The 15,366-nt window shown below is 38.5% G+C and overlaps 1 protein-coding gene across 3 annotated transcripts in view; it reads left to right on the forward strand.

Moving 5' to 3' along the window:
* The first annotated feature begins 227 nt into the window (after positions 1–227).
* Positions 228–15,366, forward strand: part of GOLGA4 (golgin A4) — an 88,731-nt gene continuing 73,592 nt past the window's right edge. Inside the window, exons 1-3 of one of the 3 annotated variants that reach the window (XM_090284498.1) lie at positions 228–607; positions 7,346–7,435; positions 11,729–11,827. In XM_090284498.1, the coding sequence (XP_090140624.1) occupies positions 536–607; positions 7,346–7,435; positions 11,729–11,827 (261 nt within the window). In that variant the 5' untranslated portion in view covers positions 228–535. The remainder of the gene's footprint in view (positions 608–7,345; positions 7,436–11,728; positions 11,828–15,366) is intronic. The other 2 variants (XM_090284500.1, XM_090284499.1) reach the window with 2 other exon arrangements.

Raw genomic sequence — 15,366 nt, forward strand, 5'->3', positions numbered from 1 at the left:
AGCACCCTCCCAGCCTCCCTTCGCGATGCCGAAGCGCAGGTGCACAGCAGAGCACGGTTCAGCGCCGCCCCCAGCCTGAGCGCCTCTCTGCACGCAATGGGCGTGGTCAGTGCCGAAGACTGCGTCTCCCGGCGCGCTCCCGCGTTTGGGAACTACGCCAGAACGCGCACGTGCCTCCCGACTACTTGCTTGTCCCCTACGGCGCTCCGTAGAGCTTCCCCGGCGAGCTCCACGTAGGCCGCGCAGGCGTCTTTGGCACGCAGTTCGCCTGCTTCCGTTGTCGCCGCCGCCGCTGCCGGGGCTGGATGGGGGGCCGAGGGCAACCAGTGGCACCCAGAGGAAAGAGACGCGGCGGCGGCGACGCAGGCACCTGCAGAACCAGAGTCCCGACCCGCCCGCGAGCCCAAGGCGTAGGCGGCGAGGCCTGGCCCCCCCGCTCCCTGGTGTAGAGAAGCCGCCGTCGCTGCCGGGCTGGGTCTCCCTGGGCACTCGCCGGACAGGTCTCACTCACACTCAGGACCCCCTGCGCTGCGCCATGTTCAAGAAACTGAAGCAAAAGATCAGCGAGGAGCAGCAGCAGCTCCAGCAGGCGCTGACCTCTACTCAGGTACGATGGCCGCCGCTCTTCCCTAGTTCCAGACACCCCTTGACACCGACTCCAGGGCAGAGAAGAGGGCGAGGGTCTTCCGTGACTCGACCCCCCCCAACCTGAAGATGCCCCCCAAACCCTGGCCTGGGAATGAGCTCGAGGGGGCCCGGGTCGTCCATCGCAGAACTCCGTTCCGGAGAGGGGTTGGGGGTGGCGGGACCGGTCGTGGTGTCTGCTGACCTCTGTTAAGTTTTTCCCTCGTGCCCCACCCCGGCCTGAGAATAAGTGTGAGAAGCTCCGGTCTTGCACGACTTTTGGCCCGTATCGAAGGTTCCCCCACCCAGCCGAGACCCCAGCTGCATGGGAAGACCTGGGTCCCTCGTGACATCTGACCTCTTGCCTGAAGTCCCCTCTCCCAGCCCCGACCCGAGAGCCTGAGCACCGAAGGGGCCGGGATCCCGCAGGGCCTTGGGCCGTGGCGGCGGCCTCCTTGCAAACCCTGGGCCAGGGGTCGAGCCGTTCCAGGCCAGGCTGCTGTGCAGGAGCGTTGAGACCTGAAAGCGGTGGAGCTGTGGCCGGCGTCCAGCGCCCGAGGCTGTCACGAGTTAGTCACTTCGCATAGCTCGGTGGATCCGGGGCAGGCGAAGGGGCTGACACTCTGAGGCCGGGCCAGGCTTGTGCCTGTTCGCAGCCCGGCTGCTTCCAGAGGCTTGTTATGTTTATTTTTGACAAATGCTGTTGCTTCAGGAAACGCCAGTTTCCCGGAGAGATGGGGGCGTGTTAGCGTTCGAGAAACAGTCTCCTGAACACCAGTGAAGTGTTTGGGTTCTGGCAGCACGTGGTGTCGATAGTGAGGATGACAGCCTTTCGCAACCTCAGCAGGTTGAGCAAAACTGTCTCTTAATTTTAGTTTTCACAAGGAAGTTTGAGTTTTGACTAATTTGACGTTTCTAGTACAATTTTAACATAACATTTATTTTATGTAACGTTTAAACCTCTAATTAACAACTGTTAAATTTTTAACGTAACATTTATCTTATGTAACGTTTAAGCCTCTGATTAACAACCGTTAAATCGAAGTACTATTGCATTGAGTTTGTTCTGAACTATTAAGTTGAAGTTGTTTTCCTAAATTTAAAGCTTATGTAGAGTAAAACAGTGCTTGAAATACATTGGAAGGTGACAGGGAAAGCTTGTGCATTTTCCCATGTAAAATGTAAATAGAGGCTCGGATTTAAATAGTAAGTATTTTACTCTTTATACCATTTACTGCAGGCTTTTCTGACTTTACAAAACACAGTTATTTAAGAAACAGAATAGTGTGGGGAGGTGGTCATGTTAGTGAATGCGAGGCATTTGCATTTGAGAATGTGTAAAATATCATCGATCCAGGGTTCCATCTCTAGAAATGTATTCTAAGAAAATTTAGAATGTAGGCAGAGGGTTGCCTACATGGGGTGCCTATAGGACTAGCAGCTGATTTCTCAGAGGACACTTTGCAGGCAGGAAGGGGCTGGCAAGCAGTATTCGATGTGATGAAAGGCAACCTGCAACCAGGATTACTCTATCCGGCAAAGCTATCATTTAGAATGGAAGGGCAGATGAAGTGCTTCCCAGACAAGGTGAAGCTAAAGGAGTTCATCATCACCAAGCCATTATGATATGAAATGTCAAAGGGACTTACTTAAGAAAAAGAATATCAAAACTATGAACACTAAAGTGACAACAAACTCACAACTATCAACAGCTGAATCTAAAAAGTAAAAACAAAATCCAACTGAGCAAACCAGAATAGGAACAGAATCATAGGCATGGGGATCATTTGGAGGGTTATCAGCTGGGACGGGGGAAGACGGAGAAATGGGGAAATGGTGCAGGGACTAAGAAGCATAATCGGTTGGTACAAAATAGACAGGGGGGAGTTAAGAATAATATAGGAAAGGGTGAAGCCAAAGAAGAAGTTATATGCACGACCCATGGACATGAACTAAGGGGGTGGGATTGCTGAAGAGAAAGGGGGTACTGGGCAGAGGGGAGCAAAGGGGAAAAAAATTGGAACTACTGTAACAACATAATAAAATATACTTAAGAGAAAAAAAAAACTAGTTACAAGATAACACATTAGAGTTCCAAGTTTTGATAGGTTGGTGCTTCTGATGAGGCAGTGCATCTGGATCAAATAAAATCACTTTGTGTACAGGGATTTAAAATGTTCCCATTGGATAATAGGTGTATTTATTCAGAATGTAAAAGGAAATAATTACTGGTCAACTACTGATAGAAACTGGATTCTGTTCTGGTCTCAGATTTTTGTCTATTCAGAACCCTTCAGGATGAGTAGTTCTGGATTGTTGTTTTCAGAGTTAAGGGTTTATAGTATTTCAATGAAAAAAAACAACCTTTTTTGATGACAGTCCTTTTGCAACAGATGACACAAATTCTTGTTTTCTTTAGCAAAGGCTCTTGAATTTGTATGTTTTATTATTTCTTCATTTTTGAGTATAAATTATGTTGTGTTGAAGGCACAATGCCCTAAAGAATTTAATGGGGTTGAAAGACCTTTTTCCCACTCAAGAGGATTTATTTGTTTGCTCTTGATCTAGTTTGAAAATTTTCCCTCAGATGGTTGAATGTATTTCTCCCTTATCTGTGTTGCAATTGAGAAGTCTAATTTCATATCTGTTCTTTTTTCATTAGTTGTTAAACTGACCTTTGAATATTATCTTTATCCCTTGAGTTTAGAAAATTTATAGTTTTTTAAAAATTCCTTTTTATTTTTTTAGCTCTCTTTTTTTCTTTTCTTTCTTTCTGCCTTAAAAAAAATCTTATTAGTCTTTCTGGGTAAATTTTTTCTTTTTGTATATCCTAAGTTTTTTAATGGTGAAAGCATTGGGATCAACATTTTTGTTTTTTAATGAAAGAATAAATTAGGTAAGAAAATATGACATCTTATGTCATAAAGATTAAAGGCGCTGTACCTCTATTATTTTAGAGGTGTCTGTGTGTGAAATGGTTTCTTTTTAATTAAAAAAATTTTTAACTGTGGGTCCCACTGAAAAAAATTTGAGAAACTGATCTAAAGAATATTGGGAAAGTGGATGTAGGTATCAGAAAACCTGTGTGCTAACCTAGATCTTGCAGTACGCAACCTGGACAAGTCACATAGGCATTCTGAGCTGCTTTTCTCATCAGGAAATTGGGGATGATACTATCTGCCCCGCTTACCTTTCAGATTGGTTGTGAGGCTCAAAAGAGATAACATATTTGAAAGCATTTGTAATTATAGAGCACTTATTTATTTAACAGAGCCTGCTAAGGTGCTATGCTAGGTGTCGCATTTGCCTTGAAGGGTAGATGTCGTCTCTGTACCATGCATGGCGTGAGAGGCAAGTACTCCTGGCGTGGTGGTGGTGTGCTCAGGGTGTTGTGGCTGCACTTAAGAAGGCATTGAGGGTCAGTCAGGGTGACATCTGAGTAGAGTCTTGATGGATAATGAAAAGTCATGGTATATATGGACAAGGCATTCAAGCCTTATTATTCCTAAAGATGACTATATTAGTTTTCTAATATTGCATAACAGATCACCACAACCTTAGTGCCTAATAACTCAGTTATTATTTCACAATCTGTATGTCAGAAGTCCTCAGGGTGTGGCTGGATTCTCTGCTTAGGATCTCACAAGGCTAAGATCAAGGTATCTTACAAACTGTGCTCATCTGGAGTTTAGGGTCCTCTTCCATGCTCACATTGTTGTGGTAGGGTTTTGTCTTTTGTGGTTGTAGGACCGAGGTCCTTATTTTTCGCTGGCTGTTGAAGGGGACCACTTTCAGCTCCTAATTGCTGCCTGAAGTTCTTTGCCACTTGGCGTCCCGTAGGCACTTTGCTTCCTCCAGGAGAGCAGGGGTGCATCTCTGCTTTCTGCCCTGTGTCTTTACCTGGGGCTTCTATTTGAAGGGCTTGTGTGATCAGGTTGGACCCATTTAGATAATCACTTTTTGATTAATTCAAAGTCATCTGATTAGTAACCTTAAATATATCTGCAAAATCCCTTTTGCTATGTAAAGTCAGATAATCAAGTGAGTAATATCACATTTACAAACAAGGGTCATTTGGGGTCATCTTAGAGTTCTGCATACTGCAGTGACTAAAATAAATTTTTCTTATATGTGCAGAAGTTGGGGCCTTTGGTCTCATAATAATAATAATAATAATAATCATTTGGCAATAAAAGTATTAATTGTGAGCTTGGATATAACCATCAGGTTTCTTGATGAATAGCTTAGAAATCTGTCTTCATGGCTATGAGAATTAATCAGACCAAGTGTATTTTGAAGGAATCTAAATCCCTCTATATTTTGAAGTGAGGATAGCCCATGAAAGATCCAGGACCTTGGGATAAACGCTCAACTACAGTTAGTTTTTAGTGCATGTTTTATACTGTGTAGTTACATCCATTCCCCTCATGTGTTCTGGCCTCTTGCAGCTCCAGAGGAAGACTTACAATTATCAGGCCAAACCGTGCCAAGTGGTACTACTTTCTAATTACTTTCCTATCTTTTGTCCCCCTCCATGGCCCTTTAATTAAAGGACATATTACATATAACCATTTAAAAGTAGATAGAAATGGAGCTCCTCCTTCTCATAGTGACAGCCTTTGAAGCTGGCATGCTTTGAAATTTATGGCTCTGGGTTTAGGAGTGGTTTATTGAATTTCTCTCAATTCCGGAGAAATTATTTCTGAAGCGCTCTGAACATTTGCAATGTAGTCTCAGCCCTGGATAAACACAGTCCAGTGACTGTGCTTTCTGTTCTCATTTTCTAAGCACAATATTGACTTCTGGTCATACATTTTCTAGACATTTAAGATGTTGATAAGGCTTTAACTTTATTTCTTGTTTAAAATTTTAAGAGCTTACTGTTTCTGTTTTTATCCTGGGAAAGGATATCTTATTCTTTTTTTTTTTTTAATTATTTAATTTATTTATTCATTTATTTATTTTATTTTTAGAGAGAGAGGAAAGGAGAAAGAGAGGGAGAGAAACATCACTGTGTGGTTGCCCCTCATGTGCCCCCAACTGGGGACCTGACGTGCAACCTAGTCATGTGCCCTGACTGGGAATCGAACCAGCGACACTTGGCTCGCAGGCCAACGCTCAATCCACTGAGCCACAGCAGCCAGGGCTAGGATATCTTATTCTTTAAGGTAACTTTTGCATATAGCTAATTTCATCTATCACTTGTTGGTTTTTCTGGTTCACCTTTTAGAAGGTATGTGTGTGTTGGAATTCTAAGTTGTAAGCAACAGAACTCAGTCCAGCTAGTTAAGCAGAAAAGGAATTTATTAAAGAATATTGGGCAGCTTACAGAATTTCCAGGACAGCCTGCAAGTCTGGGCTGATTGCTCTGCCCAGCCGTAGTGGGGAGACTGCACTAAGAAGGAGGTGCAGCTGCCTCTGCCGGGCACCAGCATTGGGCCTTCCGCTGCACCGCTCCTGTGCGCGGCCGCACGAAGCTGTCTCCCTGCTCTTCAGCTGATGAACTGCAGTTTTGCATGCTTATTTTCTCACATTGCTCAACCGTAACTCAGTCTCACGTGGGTGTGCTCATGGCTGGAGCCAGGTCACCTCCCCTAGGTGCAGAGAAGACTGGGCCAGTAAGTTTCCTGATTTCTGACTTAAGAATTTACAAGAGCTGTTCAGGAAAAAAAAGGATATTAAACATCTGCCATGTTTTATTGGTGTTTCCCCCCCTCCTTCTTTTGATTTTGTTCCTTTTTATTTCTGCTTTTTACATAAAAATCTTTGTCCTAGTCAGAGATACAGAAATAGACTCAGATTTTCATTTATATTTCAATTAAAAAAATAATTTCAATCTTTAATATAGCTTAAGTATGAAGTGAGGGTCTGATTGGTGTCTCTCCCCTCATATGGATGGCCATTTGTCCCAACACCATTTATTGGACACCTGTCTTTTTAAAAAACTGTATTTATTTATTTTTAAAACTTTATTTTTCAATTACAGTTTATTTTCAGTATTATTCTGTATTAATATCAGGCAAGGGTCCTGAAATTTTGGCTCCATACTTTTAGGACTGTCTATAGCTCACCTTAAGTAGGTCTAAAACTTCTAGTTTAAATTTTTGGCCCTTTCTCCTGAGGGTTTTTGTGGCTGAGGATTTTAGGAGTCAGGTTGTCTGTCCTTTATAGAACTAAATGGACTGGCTTCTCAGTATCTAGCTGTGGTGTGTAAGGTAGGCTCAAAGCAAGGCTGGCCTTTGCGAGAGAGTCGCTTATCTGCGTTTCGTAGTGTTGGCTATTAACACTGGAAGGCACTGTAAAGATTGAATGGACAACCTAATTTTTTTTAATGAACTTTTCATTTTGGGATAATTTTGACTTACAGGAAAGTTACAGAGAGTGTTCATATAGTCCTTACCTGGTTTTAGTTTCCCCCAACGCTATCATCTTATTTTACCATCACAACCTTATTTTATAGATGTGGACGCATAGCCCTCAATAAGTTAATTTAGCCAAGATCATAGTCCTCGTTGGTAGCAGAGTCAGAGCAGGGACTCAGAAGGTAGCCTGGGTTTCCTAGTTGATTATGTTTTAGTTATCCTTTTCTGTTTTTTATGTATTTGCTCTTTTCCTTTTGCTGGGTTCTTTGCTCTTGGAGTGGGAGAATGACTACCCAGCAAGTACATAGTGTACTAGCCAATGCATTCTTTCTAATTTGTGCAATAATTTTTAAATCTAGGCTTCTTCCAATTCTTCAACGCCAACAGGAACCAGGAGCAGGACGTCTTCATTTACAGAGCAACTTGATGAAGGTACACCCAACAGCGAGGTAAGTCTGGAATTTCTTCTTTAATAAACCTCTTACAAGAAATTTAATAATTAAAAATGTAATACTACTGTTGATAAAATGGGAAATGATTTTGACAGGTCAGTTATTTAATTCTTAGGTCTTGTTTTTGTTAGTAACTTACATATATATTTTTTGCAAATAGTATATAGTTTTTGTAAAGTATGTTTTGTAAAGTGTTCTTTGAGAATCTTGATTTGAGAGGATAATATTCTCTGTATTTAATATTTGAAGTTTTCAGAATGATTTGATAACAATTTGTCCTATAGTTTCAAGCTAGTGATTGGAAACTATGAAGTAACTTTACTGATGATGCCATGTGACTATGCTGGCATCATAACTCCGATTAGATTTCTTTCAACATTTTATCTTTTTGTAAAGTTTAACACAGGTAGCAGAAAAGAAGGTAAAATATAAATGCACTAATCAGTGAATTATTACAAAGTGAATTCCCGTGTTACCACCACCCAGATCTAGAAAAGGAATAGGGTCAGCACTTATAGTGCTACCACCTCCCCCTTTCTCCCCAAAAGATTACCATCTACCTGACTTTTTGGTATTTGCTTCCTTCCTTCTCTTTTAGTACCACATGAGTATGCTTTCCATTGTAAACATCATTGTTGAACATTTGTGTTATCTCCAGTTTTTGTCTATTACAAATTATGCTGCTGTGAACGTTATTGTACGTTTCTTTCTGTACACATGTTCCTGCATTTCTGTTGCTGTGTGCTTAAGAGTGAAATCACTGGGTCAAAGGGTATACAGAATTTTGGCACTTTAGAACAGCGCTTCTCAACCTGTGAGCCGCGACCCCTTTGGGGGTCGAATGACTCTTTCACAGGGGTCACCTAAGACCGTTGGAAAACATATATAATTACATATTGTTTTTGTGATTAATCACTATGCTTTAGTTGTGGTTGGGGGTCACCACAACATGAGGAACTGTTGTATTAAAAGGTCGCCGCATTAGGAAGGTTGAGAACCACTGCTTTAGAAAGATAATGACCATTATTTTTCAGAAAAGTTGTAAGACTTTACCTTTCCATAAGTTTATTAGAGTTGTTGCTCTACATCCTTGCTAGTCTTTTTAATTTCTTATGTCTAATAAGATTGAGCATTTTTTAATCTGTGTATTGGCCATTTGATACCTTCTTTTGTGAAGCACTTGTTTAAAAGTCTCTTGCTTGTTTTTCTATTGGTTTGTCTTTTTTTTTTTTTTAATTGCTCTGTAAGAATCCTTTTTTTCCTTATTGGATATATGCCTTGCAGATATCTTCATCCACTTTGTAGCTTGCCTTTTACTAAACCCTTAATGGTGTTCTTTGATGAACAGAATTTCTTAGTTTAGTTTTAATGTACTCCAATTTGTCAATATTTTATTTTATGGCTAGCATGTTTTGTATTAAAAAAATTTTTCCTGACCCTCAGTATTTTCCTGTTTTACTCCTCACATTTGGATTTCTACTCCATTTGGAAATGATTTTTTTCAATATGGTATGAGGCAGGGATCAAGTTTGCCCCCAGCCCCACCATGATGATCTAGTTGGCTCATTCTTTCCATATGCTTTACTGTGCTACCATTTATCAGAAATTAAGTGTCTATATTTGAGTGGATTTGTTCCTGAGCTCTGTTCTGTTGTTTGTTTTTGATCTGATACTACACTGTCTTAATAACTAACCTTATATTACATTTTGCCTTCAGTAGAGCAGGTCCCCCTTTCTTAGTCAGTTTGGGCTGCTGTAGAAAGAAGTACGTGGCTTCAAATACAGACATTTCCTTCTCATAGTTCTGGAGGCTGGGAAGTCTAAGATCAAGGTGCCAGTAGATTCTGTCTCATGAGTGCCCTCTTCCTGGTTTGAAGACCGCTATCTTATCATCATACCCTAGCATGGCCTTTCCTTGGTGCATATGCCTAGGGAAGAGATGGAGGTGTGCGAGGATTAGGTGAGGGCAGCTCTTATGTCTCTTTCACTGTTTTATAAGGGGCAAAAATCCCATCATGAGGGCCTTATCCTTAGGACCCCATCTAATTAACTCCCAAAGGCTCTGCCTCCAGATGCCATCACATTGAGGGTTATGGCTTCAACTTATCAATTTTGGGAGGGACAACATTCACTCTATAGCTCCCACTTTGTTCTTGAATGTCTCAGCTATTCTCATTCCTTTCCTTAGAAATTCCATATACGTTTTAGAATCAGATTTTCAAGTCTCACAATTAAAAAAATAAAACAATGACAACAAAACAAACCTGTTGGAGATTTTGATTGTGATTGCATTGACTCTAGTTTGGAGAAAGTCTTAATATTATAAATCAAATCTTAAAATCTTTCCAGTATTACAAGTAGTACTGTACTGAGCGTTTTACAAACACTTAAAAGCTATTGTGTAGGATAGATTTTAGGAATGGTATTGATAGGTCATAGGATGTAGAAAAATTTTAAAAATTTGAAAGATATTTCCATATTGTCTTAATGAAGGTTACTTTAAAACATTATTTTTTAAAACCTTTATTTAGTAGATGTTGATAGTAAAATAAACTAAAACATTTCATAATATAGTTTTTGCATTAAAAGTTAATGGCATATCTACTATGTCCTTGGTGCATAGATTTAAGTGATCTGACAAAATTGTATAGAAGTATAAAGTATGTGCACACTTTCTTTGATTTCATATTTTTTGTGTATTTGCAATATTACATTTCTTTCATGTAATGATTTTAAGTTTAATGTTATGGAACTGAGTTATACATGTAACCAATCTGAATGAAAGCTGCAGTACTGATACTTTTTTTACCATCAGTGTTAATGGTATCATTCTTATTCTCAGTATATTGGTTGATATTATGGTAGTATATTGATTTACATATAATACAGCTGAATCCCTGAAAATAACTTGATCACTACTATTACTTTTTTTTTTTTTTTCCTCCCACCCTACACCTAGCCCCTACACCCCTGGGGCTTTACTGCTATTACTTTTTAAAAAGGATTTATCGAGGGTGCTTTAAACCAATTTAATTTAATATATCTTTACAAAATAATTTTTTTCTGAAATAGCCTAAGGTAAAGATTATTATTATTTTTTCTAACTTTTTAAAAATTTCTTTTCAAATTTTTAAATTTTAATACTAAAGATTCTGTGTCATAGGTCTAGCTTAAGAAACAATGTCTGAAGGAAAGACAAAGCAGTATCATCACTTATCTCCTTGCTTTTTAAGCATTTTCTGACAACTTTAAAAGCTATTTTTGACTACAAAATACAGTGTAAACGAATCCTAATAGGAGATACATTAATTCATAAGGAGACGCATTAACTCATTACATACAGTGGATGCTAGCAGATGCCTTAGGGCAGACAGTAAGACTTCATTTTCTTTTTCAACTCTAGTTAAGAAGGATGGGATGGCTCTATGCTGCTAGAATTAGATTTAGGGATACAAGATAGGGGCTAAAGTGGGGCTCCCAGCACTGGTGAAAGGAGGTTGAAAAAAGCTTTTGCTGATTGCTGCTTAGAGCTCTCTGTGGCCCATTATATGAAACTTCTGTCCCTAGGGAGGCATCATGATCAAGAACTGAACCAAACCTCACATTGGCTTAGTGATTGAGTCTGTGATAACCCATGTATTGGCATAGGTCAGGAAACCTAAACTGGTCCTGTATTAGGGACTGTGTGATAGATAGGGCAAATGTTTTTTAAGTGGTTTTTTATGGTAAGTGGTACTCCTTGGGTAGGTATAATAGAATTTATCCTTAAAACTTACAAATTTAAGTTTCAAAAGTTTCTTCTATACATATTGGAGAAAACTATTTTTTATATAAGTGCAAATAAATGGGTATTTAAAGTTTTATGTGTCTTATTCTCCCATAAATTTTCATGCTGACTTTTTGAATGTATAAAAATGGATGGCTCAGTATTTCTGTTATGCTAAAGCTTTGTGTTCTTTACCATGTATTTGTTTTTATTGGTATAGACTCTTACACCAAATTTCCACACATGCTTTGTACTGTGGTGCTCATTGTGTATCTTATTTTCATGCCAATAAGCAAGTTGTTTTAAGTTGGGTTTTGAGATCCTAAACAGTTCAGCTCATCTCCATTCCTGACCTTTCTCAGCAACTTATTATTTTGGGGGTGGGGTGAAGGTGGCAGCAGCGGTGGGGCCACTGGTGGTGCAAGGCCGTTACAGTGTTGTGTGTGCTGTGTGATGCCCTTATGATTTGTTTTTCATCATTTGTTTTATTTTTATACCTCTGCTTGTTACACTGAATGAAACAGCTACTAGCCGGGATGATAGCAGAGCCTGCTTTTCTGTCTGAGTATACTATCTTTGCTTTGGATCCCTCCAAACAGCCTAAAACACAGACTGACAGTGTGGTGAGTCCTTCCACCGCTTTCTGCAGTCCCTTTGTGGGGAAGCAAAGTAATTTGGTAATTCTAGAAGCAAATCTTATGTTGCTTGTCACTTACCGTCTCGCAAAGTATCTTCAGTGCCCTGTTGCTAACCCTGCTCTAAAAAATCAGAGTAAATTGCTGAGTTCTGATGGCTGCTGTGTTTTCTGGTAGCTTTTTAACAGCAACAAAATAACACTTTTCATTAATGTAGTGAAGACTGCCTTCACTTGGTTTAAACTAAGTTTTCTTCCTAGGAAATGTTTGCTCATTGACTAAGAAAGGTATACTTTTTTAGAAATCTCTGTTTGGGAGGAGGCCAAGAATTTTTTGAGATGTGATTCACATTTTTAGGAAAAAAAAATGCATTTTGTATAAATCCACAATTAAAGAACATTGAGTAGGTAAGTTGATTTTACTGTAACAAATCATTGCAACTTATTTCGTGAGAGTGCCAGTTTTCTTTGTATTAAATATCTGAAAGGAAATAATTATCTCATTTTTTAACTGACTGAATTCATACAATTTTGAATCTTGTATATAATTTCACTTGGGAAAGTGGACATTTTTCCTGAAGTATCTAAGTTCTTAATTTAGCATATTAAAGTTTAGAGATGTTTGCTTAGTAAGGATAGCTTTTGGTGTTGAATTGGACACAACTGGAATTGAGGTGTGTTTTCTTTTTAACAGTGAGACTTGCTTTAACTTAACTAAGTAGCTGGTGATGAAATCAGAACAGTTCTGTACTTAATCCATGCAGCCAGGCAAGACTGGGTCTGTATATAGCCATTAGCAATTCTAAACTATATTCTAACCTTGGTTTTAAAAGAGTTCTGGTGATGCCTTCCTTAGGTTGGATCTCGGTGAAAGAGGTCTCTTCTTGGTCTAGCTACAAGTAACACCTCATTGTTTTTGAAACTGTTTTGAGAGGGACACAGGATTCCCAGTTAAGATAACTTACCAGCTTACTTAAAAACAAAGTGATATTGCTTTATACTTCATGTAGTAGTAATAGAAATTTAAAAAAGAAGAAGACCTTCTCCTAGGTCCATAAGTACACAAAACTAATTTTTATTGATTCCTAGCCTATTGTGAAAAAATTTTAATTTTTAAAGAGAGGCTTTAAAAGTAATTTACATAAACTAAAAGTCTTTATATTATTATTTAAATTGAGTTTTGTTCAGATAAAAACTTACTTTTCCTCATATAACAACTATAGCATAACCTATAGTAGAAAAAGCATTTAGTGAGGACCTAATTCATTACATTAGTTTACCAGCTGCTGACTTTTCCTTAATTTAGTTTTTTTTTTTTTAAACACTCATCTTTACCCCTACTTCTAAAAATTGCTATATCCTTAGTGCTAAGTAATCAGTAGTTGTTAAAAGACAGTTGATGATAATCTAGAATGGAACGAACCTGTGTGTGCTTTTAAATTAAATACACTTTAGAAGAGTTTTCCTGTTATCTCAGAATTTCCTCTGGGAGAAAATATTGGTGACTTTGAGTGTTGACCTGTATTGAGCTAGTTCTTTAGGCTTCTGTCTGGAAGAAGTCCTTTAGAAGTCTTCCTGCACTCAAGGAGTAACTATACAGGATTTAACAAGCATTTACTGAGCCTCTACTACCAGTCATCAAAATGTGAGGTCCTGGGAACTAAGATGAAAATGCTCTCCAAGATTTTATAAGTTAGTATGGAGACAAAAATATCAACTTACACTTACAATAGAAAGAAATTAAGGCTTCATAGAAGAAAGTATGGGCATAGGTAATATGTTAGCCCTTCTGGCAAGTCATATGAGGCTTCATATAAGAAGGGGCATTTGAAAGTTGAAAGATGAACAAGAATTTACTGGGTATAAATAGAGAAGGCGTTACAGGTAGTAACAATCTCTAATTTTGCTTCTAAAGATCTCTAATTTAAATTTATAGGGAGACATAGGCCAATACTTCCCTTAGCTATCTTTCATTTATTTAGATATATGATATAACATAAAAATTGAAATATTACACAAGGAGAGAAAGTTTTTAAATGTTATGCTTTGTTTGATATAGTGATATTTCAAACATTCATAGAGTGGCTTTTTTGTATGACTACAATTATGTGTCAAGTAACTCACTTAAAAATAGAATATGGACTCTTGCCACTATTCCTCCTAACATAAATATTTCATGGAGTTCTTTCATTTTCTTTCTCCATAATTTTAACTATTAACTTTAGTATACTGACTGGCTGAGAGCCTTGTTGATCCCTATAAAATGTTTTTAATTTCACAGTTTGTAGTATATTTTTTGGGCTAGAAAGCATTACTTATAATGTTTCACAAATATATGCCATCTGTACAACTTTTAATTCTTTGAAATAGCAAAGAACAGGAAGACAAAAGGTAATTCCTATGTTCCCCCAACCATTCTCCCCTATGCAAGTTTAAGGAAATGTCTTGGACTGATAAAATTTGATAACACTTTTTATATTAGAGGGAGAAGGTATTTATATTTTTATTTGGAGAAAATTTAAACATATTACAAAGTGGAAATAGTAGTAATAGTGTTATAAGAATTATTTCCCCTCCTCTAGTATCCATTACCATTGTCAACAATTAATAACTCATGGCCATCTTATTAGGACCTCTCCCTGACTTCCCTAACCGTGCCACTACCACCCTGCCCATACATGTAGTTTACCCCACCCTGTCCTTGTTGGTTTAAAGCAAATTTCAGAAATTATATTGCATCTAAATATTTTGGTATATATTTTTAAAAGCTAAAGACTAAAAATAATATAACAATATATTTATCATACCTAAAGATTAATCATTTCTTAGTATCAAATACCTAATGAGAGCTCAAGAATTAGAGAACACTTTTGCAAAGCTGAGCATCTTCTCCACTTACGTTTTAGAATAGAAAGGTCAGATATTTGACCTTTTAAAAAAAAAATCCTCACTGAAGGATATGTTTATTGACTTGAGAGAGAGAGAGAGAGAAAGAGAAAGAGATAAAGAGATAGAAAGACATTGACATTGATGTGAGATGGAAACATGGATTGGTTGCCTCTCATTCACGCCCAGACCAGGGATCAAACCCATAACGTAGGTATATGCCCTGACCCGGAATCAAACCCGCAGTCTGTCTTGTGAATGGGACGACTCATCAACCATCTGATCCACCTGGGCACGGCTGACCTTTCCTTGATCAGCTGTAGAGTTGTAGAAGTGCACTATTTAAAGACCAAGTTACTGAAACATAGTGGCTAGTATTTGGTCAAATGCTCTTGTTTAAAATATGAAAGTTATCTTATCATGAGCTACTTTTAAAGCACTAATTTCAGTTTGACACTTTGTATTATGGCTGCATTATAGAATTTTTAATCTCAAAGAATCTCATTCATTATCATGGAACCTCTGTCAGTATGATGTAATCAATAGAATGTTGCATATCTTGGACCATTTCTTATACCAATAGTACAAAATAAAAAAACCTTCATGTGTGGAATAAGGTTATTTTTACTTCTAAGTTTTTCT

This window comes from Furipterus horrens, unplaced genomic scaffold (assembly GCF_987537825.1).
Source record: "Furipterus horrens unplaced genomic scaffold, mFurHor1.1.pri manual_scaffold_7, whole genome shotgun sequence".
NCBI classification, from domain to species: domain Eukaryota; kingdom Metazoa; phylum Chordata; class Mammalia; order Chiroptera; family Furipteridae; genus Furipterus; species Furipterus horrens.